We start from the raw sequence: 19330 nt of genomic DNA, 5'->3' as shown, positions 1-19330 counted from the left end.
GCCATACATTTTGCTTACCCAGGAGAAAACCCGGGGGGGGGGGGATGCAATAGCAGTTTACAAGGATCTTAAATGCAAACGATCTCTTGCTGTAAAAAACACAACAGGACGAGGACCCACAGGGTGAAAGAGGAAAGGGAGTTCAAACTGAAGGTTAGAAGACATTTCCCCCAGGAGGAGCAGTGAAGCGGCAGAACAGTCAGCTTTTGATGGAGAGCTTCACTTGACCACCTGTCAGGGTTGGTTTAGTGTAGGGGTTAGGCTAGATGACCTCTGAGGTCCCCACCAATGCAAACAGGCTTTGATTTGCAGTAGACCCAAAAAACAAATTGCAGGCCTTCTGTGCCTCCTTCTTCAGAAACTCCAACAAATGAAACTGTTTCAGCGTTCCAAAAAGGAGACCAGAGATAAAGCTAAATGTAGATGTTGGGGAGCTATAGTGAATTTGGGGTGTGCAAGAGAGAAAGCTTTGTTCTCCTTGGGTGACATTTAATTTTGATGGAGTCTCCTTCCGGTGTCGTGAGCCTGCTGTCTGAAATGGTATAGCCCCACTCAAGTGGTTTAGCCCAACAATTCACATCCATGATGGCTGTTCAGGTCAGTCAGGACAAACAGCTCTTATTAGCCCAACGTGTTGAGTTTGATTTGTGTGTATTTTGGTTGAATGGTTTTTGGGCTTTCTCTGATCTAACTTCAGACTCTGGCAGGAGCCAAATTTTGGGCTGCTATGATTAGATGCAGGCAGAAAATATTTTATGAATGAATGAATGAATGAATGAATGAATGAATGAATGAATGAATGAATGAATGAATGAATGAATTCGTTCATTCATTCATTCGATTTATATTGCCATTCATCTTGCACCACACAACTCTGGGCAGCTAACAACAGTGATAAATTTCATGGGATTTGTTTCCCACGAAATGTCACCATGTGTGTTTCTTGGTTTCTTTGTTATGTTTGTTCTTGGGTCCTTGGACTGTAATAAACTTTTCAATTCGTTTCAGATTTTCTGGGCTCGTGGTTGGGGATCGTACCATTTTTGGATGGTTTTTGCATGTTGAGCAAATTCAGCCTGTTCTGTTATTTTAGGTTCAACTTACTATGAAAACCCAGAAAATGGCTATTGGGATGGGATGGGATGGGATGGGATGGATGGATGGATGGATGGATGGATGGATGGATGGATGGATGGATGGATATAAGAGTTAGGTATATTGTCAGAACGCATCCCCAGAGTTGTGGCTCACCCTTAAAAACTTCCCTCTCAAACAAGGAAGGGGCTTAATTTTTCCTTTGTCATGCTGCACCCTGGTTTCTTTGAGGGTCCTGAAAAATACCTACAAAAGGGTCACATCACCCTGGGTACAGAGAGAACTGCTCCTGTCTGTGCTCCTGTCCTCTGAAGATGCCGGTCACAGGTGCTGGCGAAACGTTAGGAACCAAAACTTCCAGAACACGGCCACACAGCCCGGAAGACCCACATGAGCCATTGGTCCTGAAAAAGATTAAGAGGTTACTAACTTGACTTTATTATTTGTTGGTGCCTTCAAGTCAGTCTTGACTCCTGGTGACTGCCTGGACAAGTCCCTGCAGTTTTCCTGGCAAGATTTTCGGAAGTGGTTTGCCGTTGTCTGCTTCCTGGGCTGAGAGAGAAGGACCGGCCCAAGGTCACCCAGCTGGCTTCGTGCCTCAGGCAGGACTAGAACTTCACGGTCTCTCTATTTCTAGCCTGATACCTTAACTACTACGCTAAACAGGCCCTCTCAACCTGACGTACCCAAATAATAAATTTGCAGCACACAGAGCCACGTTTGAGCTTGGGAAAGTTGTATGGGACTGTTGAAACATTAACGTGGGGGCCCAAAACTCCTCCACCCTTTGGATATTATCATTGTGAATCTGAGCTTGCCATCTTTCCCTATTCCTAAGGCTCTTGAAGATGAGAGGACAGTGCCACGGAAGACATCACATGGCCCTCCTCTCAGTCGGTCCCAGGGAAGACCTTGGTGGCCCCCAGCTTTGGGAAGCCAATGCTGGAGATCGCCAATCTGAAAGTTCTCCCTTTAAAAACACTCTGTTCCTGGTGGAGAAAGGGATCAGCAAACCTGGCTAATATTTCAGGGAACATTAGACACACGTGTAGATAGATGGTCTGCAGCTGGGAGCAGCTCCTAGCCATTTTGGGATGTTCTTGGAAAAGCTCAACGGGATTGGACCTGATTGGATGGGAGACCATCAGGAAGGTCCAGGGCTGTTGGCTAGACCAAGAAGTCACCGCATCCTAGAAGAAAGCAGAGGAAAACAGTTGGTCACCTCACATTGGGCTACTGCAATGCACTCCAGGTAGGGCTGCCCTTGAACACCACTCAGGACTTGCAGCTGGTCCACAAGGCAGTGACATGGGCAGTTAAGGGTAGGTCTTGTTATGCCCATGTAACGCCTCTGCTACACAAGTTGCTTCTGGGTGCAATTCAGGGTGCTAGTTATATCTATAAAGCCCTTCATGGAATGGGGCCTGGATATCTAAAGGACCTTCTGCAATCTCTGCTCGGCCTGTACAGTATGGCTGAGTTGGCCGTGACTAAGCAATGCCACCCAGTGGGACCCAGGAAGCTCCAACCCTTGGAGTGACAGCCCCCAGAGCTTCATATGGCTCCCCCCACCCCTTTGTTTAGGTGACCCCTGAAGACCTGGCTTTTCCCCCAGGCCTTGGGCTAGAGTGGGTGTGAGGTCCCTTGTGCTTGTCTGATTCGCAATAAGGTGGTGGTTTTTCTCCAGACTTTCAGTTTGTGTTTTAATATTATGTGGATTGTTTCATTTTGAATTTTGTATATTATCCAGAGTCTGAATGGAGTTGGGGAACTTATAAATTCAATAAAAATAAAATAGACTGGGACATTTAAAAAAAAAAAAATCTGAGAAGAAGGGAGGGACAAACCAGGTCTGTATTTCTACCACAGAATGATGTACCCAAGAAGTTGCTAGGAGCTGGGTTGTGTTTGAGGAGCTCTTCACTTTATGCGTGTAGATGATCGTTCAGCTACAAGAGTGCTCTTCTGCAGCCTGTCCTGTCTCAGTAGGCATCCCACAGACCCACTCTTGGGCATACTGGTCCCATATAATCTTTCCTGCCCATTACTGGTACCGTTTTCCTTTTTCTCTGCCCCACAACTATGGGTCAACCAGACCCATTGCTGTTGCCTGTTTTCTCATCTCTGATTTGCCCCACAGGCCATTAGCAAACAGTGCGTGAGCAGAAATGAAACTTCTTCCCAGCTTCCCCACCAGGTTGTCTTCTGCTTAACGATGGCTGCTCTCTTCCACCAGGACCTTCTGAAACATACTTCAGAGGAGCATCCAGACTATCCATTCTTGATAGAAGCCCAGAAGAGCATCAAGCAGGTGGCTGAGAAGATCAATAAAGGGATGAAGAGCGCGGAAGAGGTGGAGCGGAACGCTCGCATACTGCAGGAGATTGAATCACATATTGAAGGAATGGAAGATGTAAGTTCTTAAGTTCTCAGATAGGGCTGAGTCCCCTCCACAAATTAGTCACAGCTTTGGGGTGCATTTACATAAGGTGTACTAGGTGGCAACCTTGGTGGATCTCAAAAAAAGCTAAGCAGGCCCTGGTAATGTTCAGATAAGAGACCACCAGGGGATGTTAGGGTTGTAGGATTAATACAGATCATCCTCATTTAGCGACTGCTTCATTTAGTGACAGTTTGCAGTCACGATGCTGATGAAAAAGTAATTTTACAACCAATCCTCGCATTTACAATCTCAGGTCTGTACAAGTAGTCCTCGGGTTATGACAGCAATAGGGACCAGGATTGCTGTTGCTAAGCAATGCAGTTGTAAAGCGCATTGTCACATGACTGCATCACTTGGCGATGGCAGTCCTGGTTGCTGTCGTAACCCCAAGATGCATGGGTCATTAAGCGGGAAGCGGCAGGTGTCCTAGGCAAGGAGCACAGGGGTGCCAGAAGAGGGTGGGTGAGGTCCTGGGAGGCCACAAGTGAGTTGAGGGAGGCCTGGGAGGGCCGGCAGAGACTCCCCACAGCCGGGGGGTTGGTGTGTGCAGGCAGGAGCAACTTACCAGAGTGACTTGCAACCTTCTCTGCTGGCTTCCCCATTGACTTTGTTTGTGGGAATCTGGCAGGAAAGGTGGCAAATTGCAATCACGTGACCATGGCTCCCTGCGCCATCATAATCACATGACTTCGGGGTGCTGCGATGGCTGGAACTTCGGGGATCAGATATACTTCCATTTTTCAGTGCCACCGTAACTATCTGTAAAGCGAAGGAAAGCTGAAGTAAGATCATAAGCACAGTTGTGGTTTCATTTAGCGACTGCTTTGCTTAACGACTGAGTTGCTGGTCCCAGTTGTGGTCACTAAATGAGGACTTCTTGTACTTGGATGAGAGGCTTTCAGAAAGTATTAAGTATTAATCATACAACTCTAGCATCTCCTGGTGGTCCGTAGGCTTTGTCCGTGAAGACAATCCCCAAAGAACACAACGTCAGTGCCTTCTTCTGCGTTGTTGTCAAGGAAGCCAAATGGATGTGTCCATAGAGGGGTAGTGGTTAAGTTCAACTTGAAGGAGTTTTACTTATCTGTAGTGACTTTGGATTTATTATTACAATTGCTAGTGAACGCTTTAGAGGCGGCACTGATAGATCTGGTTTTTCATCTCTCCAGCTTCAGGCTCCCCTTCGGAGGTTCTTACGGCAGGAGATGGTGATAGAAATGGTAAGAGTTCCTTCTTCAAAGAGCGGCCTCCCCTGCAGATGCCCTTGAACCATAAACCAACCGTGTGGGCTGGGAGGGTACCCTACTGCACGTTAAAGCATCGTTGGCTAGTTTGTGATTCAGCCTCTTGTTGCAAACACAACCCCATCCCTTCTCCCCTTTCCAAATCACCTGCCCAGATACAGATAGAGGAAGAAACGTGAAGCTTCTGAGTAAACAGAACTTCCCATTTCGTTCAAATAAGGAAAATTAGTTCATGTAAGCCACTGTTCCTTCCCCAAGCAGAAGACTGAACTGTAATTCTATTCTGGTTTGATAGCCTGTTTTGTGCGCTGATTCTGGATTGCATCAGTCCCGGGCACCCCTATTTCAAATGATTTATTTTGCTGTGGGATCAGCCTCTGAAGCTGAATTCTGCATCTCTCAGTCGTCTGTCTTGCTGCCTTTTAGCACCAGCCCACCCTTCGTATAAACACGTAGACTTGTAACCTGGACATTTCAGCTCCTTGCCTTATAAATTAAAGGATGCTTTTAAACCATTCCTCTCCCTCCGTGCCTCCTCCACCATTGCCTCGAGAGGACTGTACCATGTGCCCCCAGAACATTTCAGCCAGGGGAAATAACAAATCAAAACGTTGCTTCTATGGGAACCTTGGATCAGGAGAGACAAATATTTAGTTGTGCAAAATCTCCCTTTTCTCTTTCATCTTACACCAGATTTTAGTTTTGCCGCTTGATAGCAAAATTGCAGGGAATTCTGCTCGCAGAATAGCTGAGAACGGGCACAGATATTAAAGGCTTCAAGCCGGAAAATTCAGGATAGAGAATTCACTTATTTTCAAAGACAATTTACTTAAAACCATGTTAAATAACAGAAGCCCCATGACGCGGAGACCAGATTTAAGCAGAATCAGAGTTTTTTAAGTATGCGATAGTTTAGCCGCCTCTCCCTACTAATTTGCACAGACATTAGTGCAATAAATGTGGAACAGAAGATTTTATATACCCCTGTAGACAGGAAGCAGAGACCTACCAGAATTACCGTTTTTGAGCTTGTAAGGATTTTTCCTGGATTTTCCTCAAGCATTCCTGACTCCAGAAGCCTAATCTGAAGAAACGTTATTCCCATGACTAATGAGACCTTTTTATTCCTATTATGGTGACTCCCAAATTCATGTTGATCAATTGGAAATCACACAGCTGTCGACATACAAGGGAGTCTTGCACAGCTGGAGTTCCATCATCCAATCCCTTTAAAGCTCATGTGCCCAGCCCAGAGATTGGGCCTGTGGGCCAAGCAGGAGAACCGACAAACCTTCCCTGTTGCCCACTAATATCAGATGTTGTGCCTGGTCAGCTTCTCAAAGTTTCTAAAAGAGCCCTGTTAATTCGAGCAAAAAATCAGGTCTGGTAGCGTCTTAAAGCTCGATCCTGTGCAGAGGACATAGGGAAAGGCCTTGAAGGGCAGAAGGAAGAGATGCTACCAAGATAGGTGGGGCTTGAGCCTAGACCAAGAAAATAACTGGAAAAAACGTCTCAGACGAGCTCTTCCCTAGTTCACACAAAGATGAAGTGAGAGAGGGGAGAGCCCATTCACACTTGCACGTTTCTGCTCCTAGCACTCTTACGATAAAAGTAGCCCTGACCTCTGTGGCCTTTGGTTCCTGAGTGGGGGTTACGTTGCGAGGCTGACATCCATTCCCCGCAGCATTTGTCAACTAGAACGAACTAACCTGCCCCTCTCCCATTAAAAACGCGCAACAGGATGCAACATTAGGGAAGTTTGCTCCGTGTGTAATAGTGCAGTTTCATTCGGTTAGATAAAAGAGATCTGAGGGGCCCAAAAGCTTGCACCCTTACATGCCCACAAGCCCTGCATGGTTTCCTTGTGACCCTTCCTGGATCTCCTTACAGAAGCCTGTGGGTGGAAGGAAGGATCGTTCCCTTTTCCTCTTCACTGATTTGTTGGCGTGCACTACGCTGAAACGCAAGTCAGGGTCTCTGCGGCGGAGTTCGATGAGTCTGTAAGTACGCAGTCCTACATCTCAGCAGGATTTAGAGTCGGGCCAGTTCAGGATGAGAGTGCACGAACACATGCAAAAACACTCTCTCTGGAGCAGTGTTTCTCAGCCTCAACAACCTTAAGATGTGTGGGTTTCAACTCCTACCATTCCCCATCCAGCATGGGTGGACTTCAACTCCCAGAATCCCCCAGCCAGCAACTCCCAGAATTCCCCAGCCAGCATGGGTGGACTTCAATGCCCAGAATTCCCCATAGAGGCCTTCTGCCTTCAGCCTCAGATTTTTCATCCTCTTGGACTCTTCTTCTCCTTTTTAGTAATGTTTTTAATTAAGGTTTTATGTATTTATATATTTTATGTTTTTAATGTTTGTTGTGAATCGCCCAGAGTTCCCCCATTGGGGGGAGATGGGCGGTTGAAAAATTTAAATAAATAAATAAATAAATAAATAAATAAATAAATAAATAAATTCCCCAGCCAGCATGGGTGGACTTCGACTCCCAGAATTCCCCAGCTAGCAAATCCCAGAATTCCCCAGCCAGCAGAGGTGGACTTCAACCTCCAGAATTCCCCAGCCAGCATGGGTGGACTTCAACTCCCAGAATTCCCCATAGAGGCCTTCTGCCTTCAGCCTCAGATTTTTCATCCTCTTGGACCCTCCTTCTCCTGTTTAATAATGTTTTTGATTAAGGTTTTATGTATTTAAATATTGTATGTTTTTAATGTTTGTTGTGAATCACCCAGAGTTCCCCCATTGGGCGGAGATGGGTGGTTGAAAAATTAAATAAATAAAATAAAATAAAATACAATATATTCCCCAGCCAGCATGGGTGGACTTCGACTCCCAGAATTCCCCAGCCAACTTGCTGGCTGGGGAATTCTGGGAGTTGAAATCCACGCATCTTGAAGTGGCTGAGGTTGAGAAACACTGCTCCAGATGCTGTTGATGCTGCTAAATCATAGACTTAGATCATACATCTGCATACCGGCAAGTTGTTTTGCACAATTACATTTACAGGTATTATGCAGCTCCTATATTTTCCAGACTTTATTGGCCTTTAGCAGCAAAAATAACAAAAGAGAAGTCACTGGGGGTCTACGGTGACTAGAGGGAGCCTTTTCTTTATTAGATTTATAAAGTAATCTGTCTTTTCTTTGCGAGCTGAAGACTGTACACGGAGCTTCCTCCTCTGCTCTTCTCCACAACAGTAATCAGCTTTGCTATTGCAAGTCCTCGGTCTCCTTTTTTCTTTCTGCAATTTTCCTTCCAGCTACACGGCAGCCAGTGTGATAGACACCGCCAGCAAGTACAAGTTGCTTTGGAAAATGCCTCTGGAAGACGTAGACATTGTGAAAGGTTGGTGGTGGCTACTCTTGTACTGCTAGAACCGGTTGGTGTAAAGGCTGCAGTGCTTGGGGATCGTTTTCATGAGGAGCTTTGAAGCTGAGATTTGTCTAAATCAGGTTTGGCGACTTGTAGGACAGGAGCCAAACCTGGACGGTGGGATGTCGTCTGCAGAACTGACATGACGAAGACTCACCAACCATTGACCTAAGGCAGTCTGTTTCTAACTTGGCATCTTTAAGATGCGTGGACTTTAACTCCCAGATCCTGGGAGTTGAAGTCCATGCATCTTACAGTTGCTAAGCTTGAAAAACACTGATCTGAGGGAATTTCCACATCACCCTGGTTTGATGTCTCAGCCCATCAAAGAAGAGGCGTGGGAAGCGTTTCAGAAGGGACCCTCCCTAGTTTTCCGGAGAGTAAAAGGAAAGGAAGGGAGGAGCATTTTCAGTCTTGCAAGATTCTGTCGAAGTAACTTTATAAGAAAGATAGAGCTAGTACTCCTGCTTGTGCTTCTTATCTGGACTACCTCGCAGGGCTAACATCAATCTTGCAAGACTGAAACTCCTCACAGTTATGACCATCGCAGCATCCCTGCGGTCACATGATCAGAATTCAGGTGCTTGGCAACCAGCATGTATTTACAATGGTTGCAGCATCCTGGGGTCACATGATCACCATTTGCGACCTTCCCAGGGAGCTTCCGACAAGCAAAGTCAATGGGGAAAGCCAGATTCGCTTAACAACAGCATGGTTCGTTTAACGATTGCAGTGATTCACTCAATGACTGCAGCAAAGGTTATAAAATCGGGCATGACTCACTTAATGACCGCATCGCTTAGTGATGGAAGTTCCAGCCCCAATTGTGGTCATAAGTCGAGGACTACCTGTATTATGGCAAAGACATTCTGATTCTCTTTCTAACGGCCTTCCTACGAGGTAAGTCCCTTCTCCGATAAAGGGGAAATCTGCTCTTTGCATCATGGTCTCCAGAACCGTATCAGTCTGGGAATCGATCCATGCATGCGTATCTTTTAAGATCTAGCGGAAAGACACAGAGCCACGTAATCCCACCCCTTTCTCTGATCGATGACCCTATGATCTGTGGGGTATATGCCAGTGCGAGGCCTTAAATGGATCGTTTCTGCACACGCAGGGAGCTCTCAGTCCACCAACCGCGACAGCATCCAGAAGGCCATCTGCCGCCTGGACGAAGACCTGAGCACGCTTGGACAAGTCAGCAAACTTTCTGAGACTCTCAGTTTCCCCCACCAGGTGAGCACTGTTCCCCGTCAAAATGTCAGGGAAGTAGAGCTTCGATGAAAAATGCAGCTGGAGAATGCAAACTTTCCCATTCGGGCAACAATAATAAAACCATTCCCGGGTCCAGCCCATTGGAAACAGAGCACTCCCATCTCCTTCATCTGATAGAGCGATACAGGTTCAGCATTGGAATATGTGCAAAAACGCTGAGATTTGATGGCTAGAGATGCAGATACCACACATTTAGAAAATATAAGATTAATTCACAGTCAGCCTTCGGATTTTGAACGTTCTCAAATGCATTGGATCAACATTTGGCCCTGTTACTGGTTTGAATACTAAAATGTTTTAAAATACAAGCCAACCAATTTTACTGCGGAGTCCTTGGGGTTCTCTGAGCTTGGTTGTTTTCTTGCAAACGTTTCGTTACCCGACTGGGTTTTACTGCCTCCACGTTAAAGCAGGTTCAAATGAGGGATGGTCTCAAGGGCTTAAACTTTTACTCCTGGATAATGACATAACCTAAAAACAGCGTGACCTGCAAAAGCGCCCAGTTTCAGTTCTTTTACCCTGCTGGAAAAACTTGGCGCATGGTGACCTAGCCAGTTCTTTCAGCACAGCTCACATTATCCACCAGTTCTTGATCTTCCCACGCCACTAATTCTGATCTCTGATCTGTTCTTCAGACCCTGGATGATGTTATCAAGGACTTAATGGCTGCCATCCACCGGGAACTCACGGAGAAGCAGTCGATGTCATTCACCATGTCCTTTCCACCCAACAAAATGGAGCTCACCGTTACCAAATCCGACAGCACCGACTCTCATATTTTTGAATTTCCCAATCCAGATGCACGTCATAGTTTTGAACAAGGCTTCGAGGATGCAAAGAAAAAGCTAGGTAAAGCTTCCTTTGTTGGCTTGGCCCAGGTTAGAAGGAATTGCAGCCCTTTCCAGACAAAAGTAAATGCTCCTTCCTGCCCACACACCCCACAGGTAGAAAACTAGCAGCTCACTGTGAAAATTAGCCTGCAGCATCCTCCCTGACATGTTGGTTTTCTATGAACAGGGATCAGAGGGTGGTAGGATAAGCGTTTCATTATTCAATCTGAATTGGTGGAGGCCAGATACTAATTTATTTGCTCATGTGCTCTTTATGAAAACATTTTACGGTTTTAAATAGGGTGACCTGCAGCATCAATAAAGCTGCAAGTTATTAATCTATTCAAACGTGTGTTCTGCTTTTGCTATGAAACTGCACTGATTGGAGTATGCTACAAGTTTGTGGGTTTTTTAAATGAAACTTTTAAAGAAAAAATAGAAACAAGGAGCGATAGAAGACATGTAAAAAGAATAAAAGGGTAAAATACAAATAGTAAAATAAAATAAGTGAACAAGGGATCTACAATACAGTGGAGATCGTGCTTTTCTAATATATTATCGATTACTTACGAAATTATAAAATGCATGATAAAACTGAACATCGGTATGAAGTTTTAAGCTAATGCTACAAGTTTATTTGTTTCTCTTTCGTTATCCAGCTTCTAACAAAAATTGTCTGGACCCCGAGTTCCTGAAAGCAATTCCCATTATGAAAACACGGAGTGGGATGCAAGTAGGTGCAAGATTTTTCACTCCAGCCCACATTGTCCTTTCTCTTGCCTGCTACAGATTCTGCAGTACGCTGGGAAGTAACTCTTCCACGTGCCCAGGGCTCAGAAGCCAGACCACTGGCCCTTTAGTGCAACTCGCTTAATTTTATCGCACTGGCATTGAAGAATGCAGCTCCCCCCTGGCTCACTTTGCTTCTCTCTCCCTAAATCTTAGAGCTGGCTGCTGAAGTGGAATGCAGATGTCTGCACTTTGAATATTCTTCTAGTCACAGGCAAAGTTTTTATTACGCAAATGTCCTAGGCCACTTTAGCCACTTTAAAATGTTTGGACTTCAACTCCCAGAATGCAGTTTTGGGAATTGAAGTCCACATATGCTGGTTAGGGGATTCTGGGAATTGAAGTCCACACATCCTAAGGTTGTTGAGGTTGAGAAACACTAACCTAGGCTAACAGCGGCATCTGCAAGAAATGCCAGAAGAACACACACACAATGATATAATCACGCAAATGCCACAATTATGTACTTCTACCAAGTTATCGGACAGAAATATATAAGTTGTGGCATTTTCAGGAATGTGTCACCCTGGAAGTCTCATAATTTGCCTCCTCCTGGTGTTTATATCCTATTCATCAGTGTTTGAAAAAAAAATATTTTAATATTTGCTGGGCGAGGACTGTAAATCCCCAGATGAAGCCTTCACCTTAAAAAGAGAATGTCTAACTCTGTAAGTTTGGAAGGACCAGTGATTTAAGAAGAAAAGAGAGAGAATCAATATGAGTTTAATTGATTTTAAAATTATTGCAATCATAATTAAAATGCGTAAAGATAGAGCATACTAAATGAAGATCAAAACATATTTCATGCAACCCTAAACCTAGAAAACCCTCTCTTGTGGTTTAGGAAGGTGAATTAGAGAGTTATTTGATAACTTTGATTTGATCATCTTTACATTAGGCTTTTATGCTATTGCAAGGGCATTTTTGCTGTTACTATACAAAAAGATACCGATGTACACACCTCTAATCAGTTATTACGAAGCTGCTATTCCATAAATGGTCATCAGTGCATGTGAAAAGCTTAGCCATCTTCCCTCATTTTCTGTTGCTAGCTATAAACTATGCCCTCTAAAAAGCCTACTATAAATGTAATTTTTTTCTGTTCTTGGAAAAGTATTGCGTTTTTGAACCTAACAACCTAACCAGTGCTGTATCTGTTAGGAAGAAGCAAAGCATCAATACAAAAAAAAAACCCCAAAGAAACTTTCTCTTGTTTTTATCTGGTAACAACTCTGCACATATCCACACAGAGTTTCCATCTTTTAATTGTTTTAATTGTGCCCTCGGTTTTCTAAGCTGCCTCTAACGGAGTGGGCGGCCATAACAAATTGAACTGAATTGAATCTCACCAACCACCTGGGTCCTTGCGGGAGCACAAGAAAGTCCGTCATGACGTTGCAATGCAAATTGTGCTCCTTTCATACTGGCATCATAATGTTTTGTGAATATGTAATTGTTTTCTTAATTAACTAACTGCAGAATACAAAGAAAAATTGCACTACATTACAAAAGAAGAGCTAAGATTTTTGACATTTTCCCAAACAAGCAGGTTCCTTTGTCCCCGGCAAGGTGCCAGGAATCAAGTAACTATCCTGTATTTACCCCGGATTTCTCCTCCTTGTCCAAAAAATACATAATCCTTAATGGGGACTGTTGTAAAATCGTGCATGCCACTTGCACTGCAGCTCGCCTCAGCTAATCTTCATCCAATTTTCCTGCATTTTGCTACCTCTTGGATGGTGATGCAGAACCACGACGGACTTCCCACGTTCCATTAAACCGTGATTGACTGATTTACTTACATAATGGGGCTAGAGGCCGCTTCAGTTGTAACCAACCCCAAACGTCTCAATTTGCAATGAAAACCTTAAAACGGTAACCAGCAGAGCATCACAATAATACTCTCTCATCATACAGCACCAAGGAACAAAATTCCCTGTATCTATAACCCAGCGGCCACTCACATCAGCCAGCAGCTGGGTTCACCTATAATGATAAGTGTGATTTAATAGCCACAATGCCAGATTCACACATGACAGTAAGCCAAAAGCATATCAGCTACATTATGGCTTAGCTGAGCGTCGCTATCCGGTTATTTTGGGCTGTTGCCTCTGCCTAGATTTTAGGGCATTGTGGGAATCTGAGGGAAGACAAAGAGCTGCGTTCACGTCACACGCTTGGCCAAGTGAGGAATAGACGCAGCTGGCGCATTTGCACAACGCATTACGCCTACCTGATGTTTGCCTTGCTGAGGTCTTTTCCTGGCTTGGTGTGTCATGCACCTTCATCCCGTTTATTTACGTCATGCTGCACGGTATTGCACTGCCTTAGCAAATGGCTTAATTCATAAGCAGGCTTAGGGTGTTGTCTGAATGCAACTCCAAAACAGAATTTGTGTTGTGTCTTCTGGTATGTATGCTGCCATTTTGGGGTAAGCCACTAGCAAGCTCTGCTCCTATCTGTGGATTAGCTGTGTCCAGCATCCGTCCCGCTGCTTTGCCAGCCTCCTCGCAACCTCTCACACAAACTAGTGCCCAACACCACATCTTGTGGTAGCCGGTTCCTCAGGTCAATAACACACTGACAAAAGACCTTTTTCCTCTGATCGGATCTGAATGCTTGACAGGTAGTCCTCGCTTAATGATGACAATTGGGACCAGCAACTTGGTCACTAAGCAATGTGGTCATTAAATGATACATCACATGATCACAATAGACTGACATCACATCCACCAGGTCATTAAGCAAATCATCCACAGTTGTTAAGTGAGATATCATGTGACCACAACTTGCGATTTTACTGTCCCCTTCTCCATTGGCTTTGCTTGTCGGGAGCTGGCAATGAAGCATGCAAATGGCAATCGTGTGATCGCTGGGCGCTGCAACCATCATAAGTGTGAGGACCAGTTGTAAAGTTAGTTTTTCAGCACCACCATAACTTCAAATGGTCACTAAACAGGGTAGTCATTAAGCGAGGACTACCTGTATTAGGAAGTGCCATTGTGTGGCTTGTGGGCCCCCCCACCCACCCACCCAACCTAGCAGGTCTGTGGAAGACAGGTATAACAATGGCAGGTGTTCTCTGCTCCATCCTACTGTCCCAGAGATCCAAAATCCCTGGGGTGGCATCTGGCTTATTCAGGAGGGAAAGGAGACCTCTCCTGGAAAACCTTTTCATCCTTGGTCCCAGGCTGGTGCAAACCTTGGTTGCCTTTTAATCCAGAGACGCCTGGCTTTGGTCATTGTGCCTTGGAACTGACATTGGTGTTGCTCACATTGCTATTGTTTTGCTACGTTGTGCTTTTCGTGTTATTACTGAATTTAGGGGTGTGAGCCACTCAGAGCTGGATTAACTGGAATGGCTTATGAGTAAGAAAACTGCCCCCTTTTGCTTCTTGCCCGTGAAGATCTTAAGGGTGAATTGCTTTGCCTCCCTCCAGTTCTCCTGCGCCTCCCCCAGCCACAACAACCCGGAGAATGCCTACGAGGTCTGGGTCTGCAACAGCGACGGTTACGTCGGGCAGGTTTGTCTGCTCAGCATCAAGAAGGAGCCCATCGTGGAGGCTTGCATCGCAGTCTGTTCCGCCCGGATCCTGTGCATCGCCTCGGTGCCTGGTCTCAAGAGGACCTACAGGTACGAGTCCCACCAACTTCCCTCTACCTCCAGTGGTGCTCAAGGCGGGCTCTGCATGCAAATCTCGGGGGGCTTTTCAAGGGTTCCACTGCAGAAAAGAAGGATCAGACTAAGGGGCATTCAAGGGTCGTGCGTGTGTGTGTGATTTATTTATTGTTAGATTGATAGTCTGCCTTTCTTTCAGGACCCCAAGACAGTGTACAGGTAGTCCTTGACTTACGACCACAATAGGGACTGGAAAATTTGTCATTAACTGGTGTGGTCATTAAGTGAGGCATCCCATGACCACATCCGATTTTACGACTTGTTTGCAGCGGCTGTTAAATGAATCACACGGTTCCCCGTTGTTTTGCTTGTCAGCAGCCAGCTTGGAAGGTCGTAAATGGTCATAAGTCACTTTTTCAGTGGCATCGTAAGTTCGAACAGTCGCTAAACGAATGGTCATAAGCCAAGAACTACCTGTTCATAGTGCTTCCTCCCATTTGTCCCCAGAACAATCCTGTGAGATGCTGGGCTCAGAGACCAGGGCAGGGACATTTCGTAACCCTACAATTCTTGGGCCTTCAAAGAAAGGGGCCCGTGATACATCCAAAACAGACTAAGAGCATTTTCTGGTTGGCGTGGCTTTCCGTTCGCACAACCTGCGAAAGCCAGGTTAGCAAAACAGAGTGGCTGCGCTCACATAACAGTGCTCTGTCCCAGGAAGGAAACCATCATAGGTTCATACCTGGTTCATGCAGCTGGTTCTCAACCGGCGTGCCGTGGCACACAGGTGCGCCATCGGCTTGTTTCCAGCATGCCACGAGATTTTTGCCTTATGTTTTTTTTCCAATAGTTTTTTTGTATTATGTATAATCGGTGTAATCGGTGTATTCAATACAGTTCAGATATTTTTTTTTAAATTGTGTAACTTCCCCTCAAATCGTGTCTTACATGTTTAAAAATGCATTTATACCGTTAATAATTTTCTGGTGTGCCACAGAACTACTGCTGTATTATATATATATATATATATAATATAACTACTGCTATATTATATAAATATATATAATTATTAAAACAATTTTTAAGAGAATAAAAACAATACAAATTTCAAAAGAAAAAAGTGAAGAAAATAAAGAAAAGTATTAAATGAAAAAAAGTGCAAGGAAAGAAATAGAAAAGAAAAAGTTATAAAGAAGCATCTTTTGGTCTTCTTAACAACAGTTACAAGTACATTTATATTTTACCTTCTCTGTCTCAGGTTACACCGTAATTTCCTTCCTTCCATAGTCTACCCTTTCTAATCATCAAACCCATAAATCACAAATTCATTGTTTTTCCAGCAAAAAGTCCATCAGGGGTTTCCAGTCACTAATAAATGTGATTATTGTCCTTTCTCTAATCAGACAAGTCCATTTTGCCGTCTCTGCAAATTCTGTCATCTTTACCAGCCATTCCTCTATTATGGGTATTTCAAACTCTTTCCATTTTTGTGCATAAAATAATCTCTAAATATAAAACCAATCTTCCATTAGCTCTTTTCTAATTGTCTGTCCATTAGTCCCAGCAAGAAAAGTTCTGGTTTCAGTTGAACATTAGTCTTTAAAATTATTCGTATCACTGTGTGTATTAATAAAGCAGAACTACAGCTATATTCAATATTGTGCCGCCGATTCAGAAAGGTTGAAAACCACTGGTCTAAGGCAAAGATTACATCTCTCTCCCCCTCTTTCGGTCTCTCTCGCACACACACAAAACACACACTGAATCAACCAGCCAACTACCCCATTCCTCCAAACAGATATTTTTGGGGCGGGGGAACCCAACCAGTATATCCTTAGTGGATACGCTGATGGCTATTCATTTGACCGGATTGGCCTCCCGTTGACCGTTGGCAGCCATGTTCTAGATTTGGAAACCGTGTAACGCTGAACTGGGGAAGAAGATGGCATTTGTCTTCATGGAAGGAACAGGACGCTCAACCAAGTGGACCTTTATCCTGATCTGGCAGGGTGCTCTGAAGCTCTTATATTTTGAAAAGTTTCATAGTGGCTATCAAGTGGCTTGAATTGGCTGGTTCTGTTTTCTGGATTGGAATTCCATAGAATGTATATAATCTCTTTCTACGACGTCTGCTTGGGGGGATTTAGTTGCTTTGACACAACACCGCATAAACCAGGAGTGGCGTGGGCAAATGATGTTCTCCAACAAGATGCCAGAGTGAGGACTGGAAGCGGTGGTTGAATTGCTAGATGTCTACTTGTTTTAGAGTGCAGGATGGAAGGGGAAGACACCCAGCCATCTGGGAGGGGAGAGGGTCAAAAAAGTCAAGAGCGCTGTTGCCGCCCCACAATCCAAGCCCCGCACCCTTTCAACACATGTGGTGTGTAATGTGCATGATAAAAAGCAAGATTTTTGTGGTGTGGCCACAACCACCATCTTGACTTTTTTGATACGCCCGTGCACACATCCGCACCGATGCCCCTGGCATGGGGGTCTGCAGAATCTGGCAGTTCTGTCAAAAAGATGCAACTCCAACACACACACTCACACACACATGCAATATCTTAACAGTAGTCCAAAACAGGTAGACCCTGCATTGTGACATCGCCATACACTTTGGGTCATTCACTCCCCTGTTTCCCCCAGAGACCTCCGTGTTACTCCTGTCTTCTCCTGGGGTTCATATTTTGCTGCTTCACGCGCAGACTCAGACTTAATGCTTAGCACGTCCCGTGACTCACTTTCTCTTTGCAACGCATTCTGCATCCAGGGAACGTCCAATCTCTCTGGCCAGCCCAGCCTCGGAGCCCGCTAATCCCACCCTGGATGAGGCTGCACCTCAACCATGTTTGCATATCTCCATTTCGGGCTCTTCTCTGGAGATCTCGGAGCCAGTGGACAGCACCGGCCGGGAACTTGTCCCTTTTGACAGCGACGACACCGATGATGAGTCCTCCCCAAGTCCCTCCGGCACGCTTCAGAGCCATTCCACCATCTCCAGTTTTACAAGTGAGTTCTCTGGTTCCTGAAAAATAGCACACGGTGACATGAAGTGCAAAAGTCCCATTCCACACTCCGCCCCCCCCGTCCCCCAGAATTGTTGTTTTTAACCCAGTGTCCATCGACTAGGACTTCATTGCATTAATAAGCATTTTAGGAATTCAGCTTTTTTGAATGAGTAGCGGGTAAGGCAACATGGAAGTATTTAAACACAAAAATTCAGTTGTCTTTCTGTTCCTAAGAAACAGGCATTTTATTACCTAGTGAAATGTCCAAATATTTTTGCTCCTTGGAAGCTAGCACTGTTTATTCACTTTGAGAATAACAGCGTTGTTACAACTGAGATGGAATAATATGACGTATTCTGCACCAAATGAGAGCTTGTTATCAGGGGTTTGTTATTGTTTGTGTTAATGCTGAAGCCGATGTCAGAACAGTGAACGTGATATCCCATTCATAAATAATGCCTTGCCATGGACCGCAGAATAAACCGTCATCCCAAATAGCAACGCGCGCAGCCTAAAATAAGTATTTCATTAAAAGGAGCAATCAGTTTAAACAAAATAAAGCATTTAGTCCAGCAGCCATTTAAAAATAGCAGCACGTAAAAAGTCTCCAGCAAAACTTCCTGTGTAGCTATAAACTAGTTTTCCCCAGCTGATGCCTGATCGAGCTGATAGGGCTTTGCTTTTGCAATGTCCCAGCTAGAGGCTGTGCTGGCTGGGAATTCGGGAAGTCAAGACCCCAGCCCAGGGAAGGACCCTGGATTTGGAAAAGGGGTTCTAAAGAATGTACAGTAACTCACATGCTTTCTGGAATAAAAATGTTGAGGAAATGGTTTTTTTCAACGTCTCTATGCTGGGGTACCAGAAAGAGTGCAGAGAAGAGCAGTGAAGATGCTGAGGGGCTTGGAGGGGAAATCTTAGGGAGAACAGTTGAAAGAACTGGATATGTTTAGCCTAAAGAAGAGAAGGATGAGGGGAGACGTAACAATCGTCTTCCAATACGCGAAGGGATGCGTTTCCTTAGAAGTTTTGTTTCACCTCCACTCTCTCTGCTCAGGAAATCTGCAAAGATGCATCCTTTTTGCCAGACTTTAATGGTTGATTGATTGAATATGTGCCATCAAGTTGACTCTTAGCAAACACACAGATAGATTTTCTCCTGGACCTGGCCCTTCAGTCTTCCAATGGTGCCCCCATTGCCACTGGAATTGAGTCCACCTACTTTGTCCTCTTCATCTTTTTCCTTCCATCTTTCCCAGCATCATAGACTTCTACAGGGAGTGGGTGGGTGGGTGGGTGGGTGGGTGGGTGGACGGACGGACGGACGGACGGACGGACGGACGGACTGACTGACTGACTGACTGACTGACTGACTGACTGACTGATATTATGTGCCATCAAGTTGGTGTTGACTCTTAATGACCACATAGATAGATTTTCTTCAGGAGGATCTGTCCCCAACCTGGTCCTTCAGGTCTTCCAACGGTGCCCTCATCACCGCTGTAACTGAGTTCCTCCACCTTGCAGCTGGTTGTCCTCTTCTTGCCTTTCCTTCCACCTTTCCCAGCATTGTGGACCTCTCAAGAGAGCTGGGTCTTCCCATGGTGTGCCCAAAATATCATTTGAGCCTGGTCATTTGTGTTTCGAGT

The 19330-nt window shown here is 45.0% G+C and overlaps 1 protein-coding gene across 2 annotated transcripts in view; it reads left to right on the top strand.

The window, feature by feature from the left end:
* Positions 1-19330, top strand: part of ARHGEF17 (Rho guanine nucleotide exchange factor 17) — a 151472-nt gene that overhangs the window by 115083 nt on the left and 17059 nt on the right. For both annotated transcript variants that reach the window (XM_088140446.1, XM_088140445.1), the window contains 9 exons: positions 3332-3508; positions 4708-4758; positions 6673-6782; positions 8051-8136; positions 9281-9399; positions 10074-10287; positions 10928-11001; positions 14498-14691; positions 17447-17685. In XM_088140446.1, the coding sequence (XP_087996572.1) occupies positions 3332-3508; positions 4708-4758; positions 6673-6782; positions 8051-8136; positions 9281-9399; positions 10074-10287; positions 10928-11001; positions 14498-14691; positions 17447-17685 (1264 nt within the window). The remainder of the gene's footprint in view (positions 1-3331; positions 3509-4707; positions 4759-6672; positions 6783-8050; positions 8137-9280; positions 9400-10073; positions 10288-10927; positions 11002-14497; positions 14692-17446; positions 17686-19330) is intronic.

The sequence above is a fragment of the Python bivittatus genome, unplaced genomic scaffold (assembly GCF_059951505.1).
Source record: "Python bivittatus isolate LINGU-HERP-01145 unplaced genomic scaffold, Pbiv_v1 ctg000340_np1212, whole genome shotgun sequence".
In the NCBI taxonomy this organism is placed as follows: Eukaryota; Metazoa; Chordata; class Lepidosauria; order Squamata; family Pythonidae; genus Python; species Python bivittatus.
Note: the sequence above shows the minus strand (reverse complement) of the source record. Positions and strands in the feature narration are given on the sequence as shown.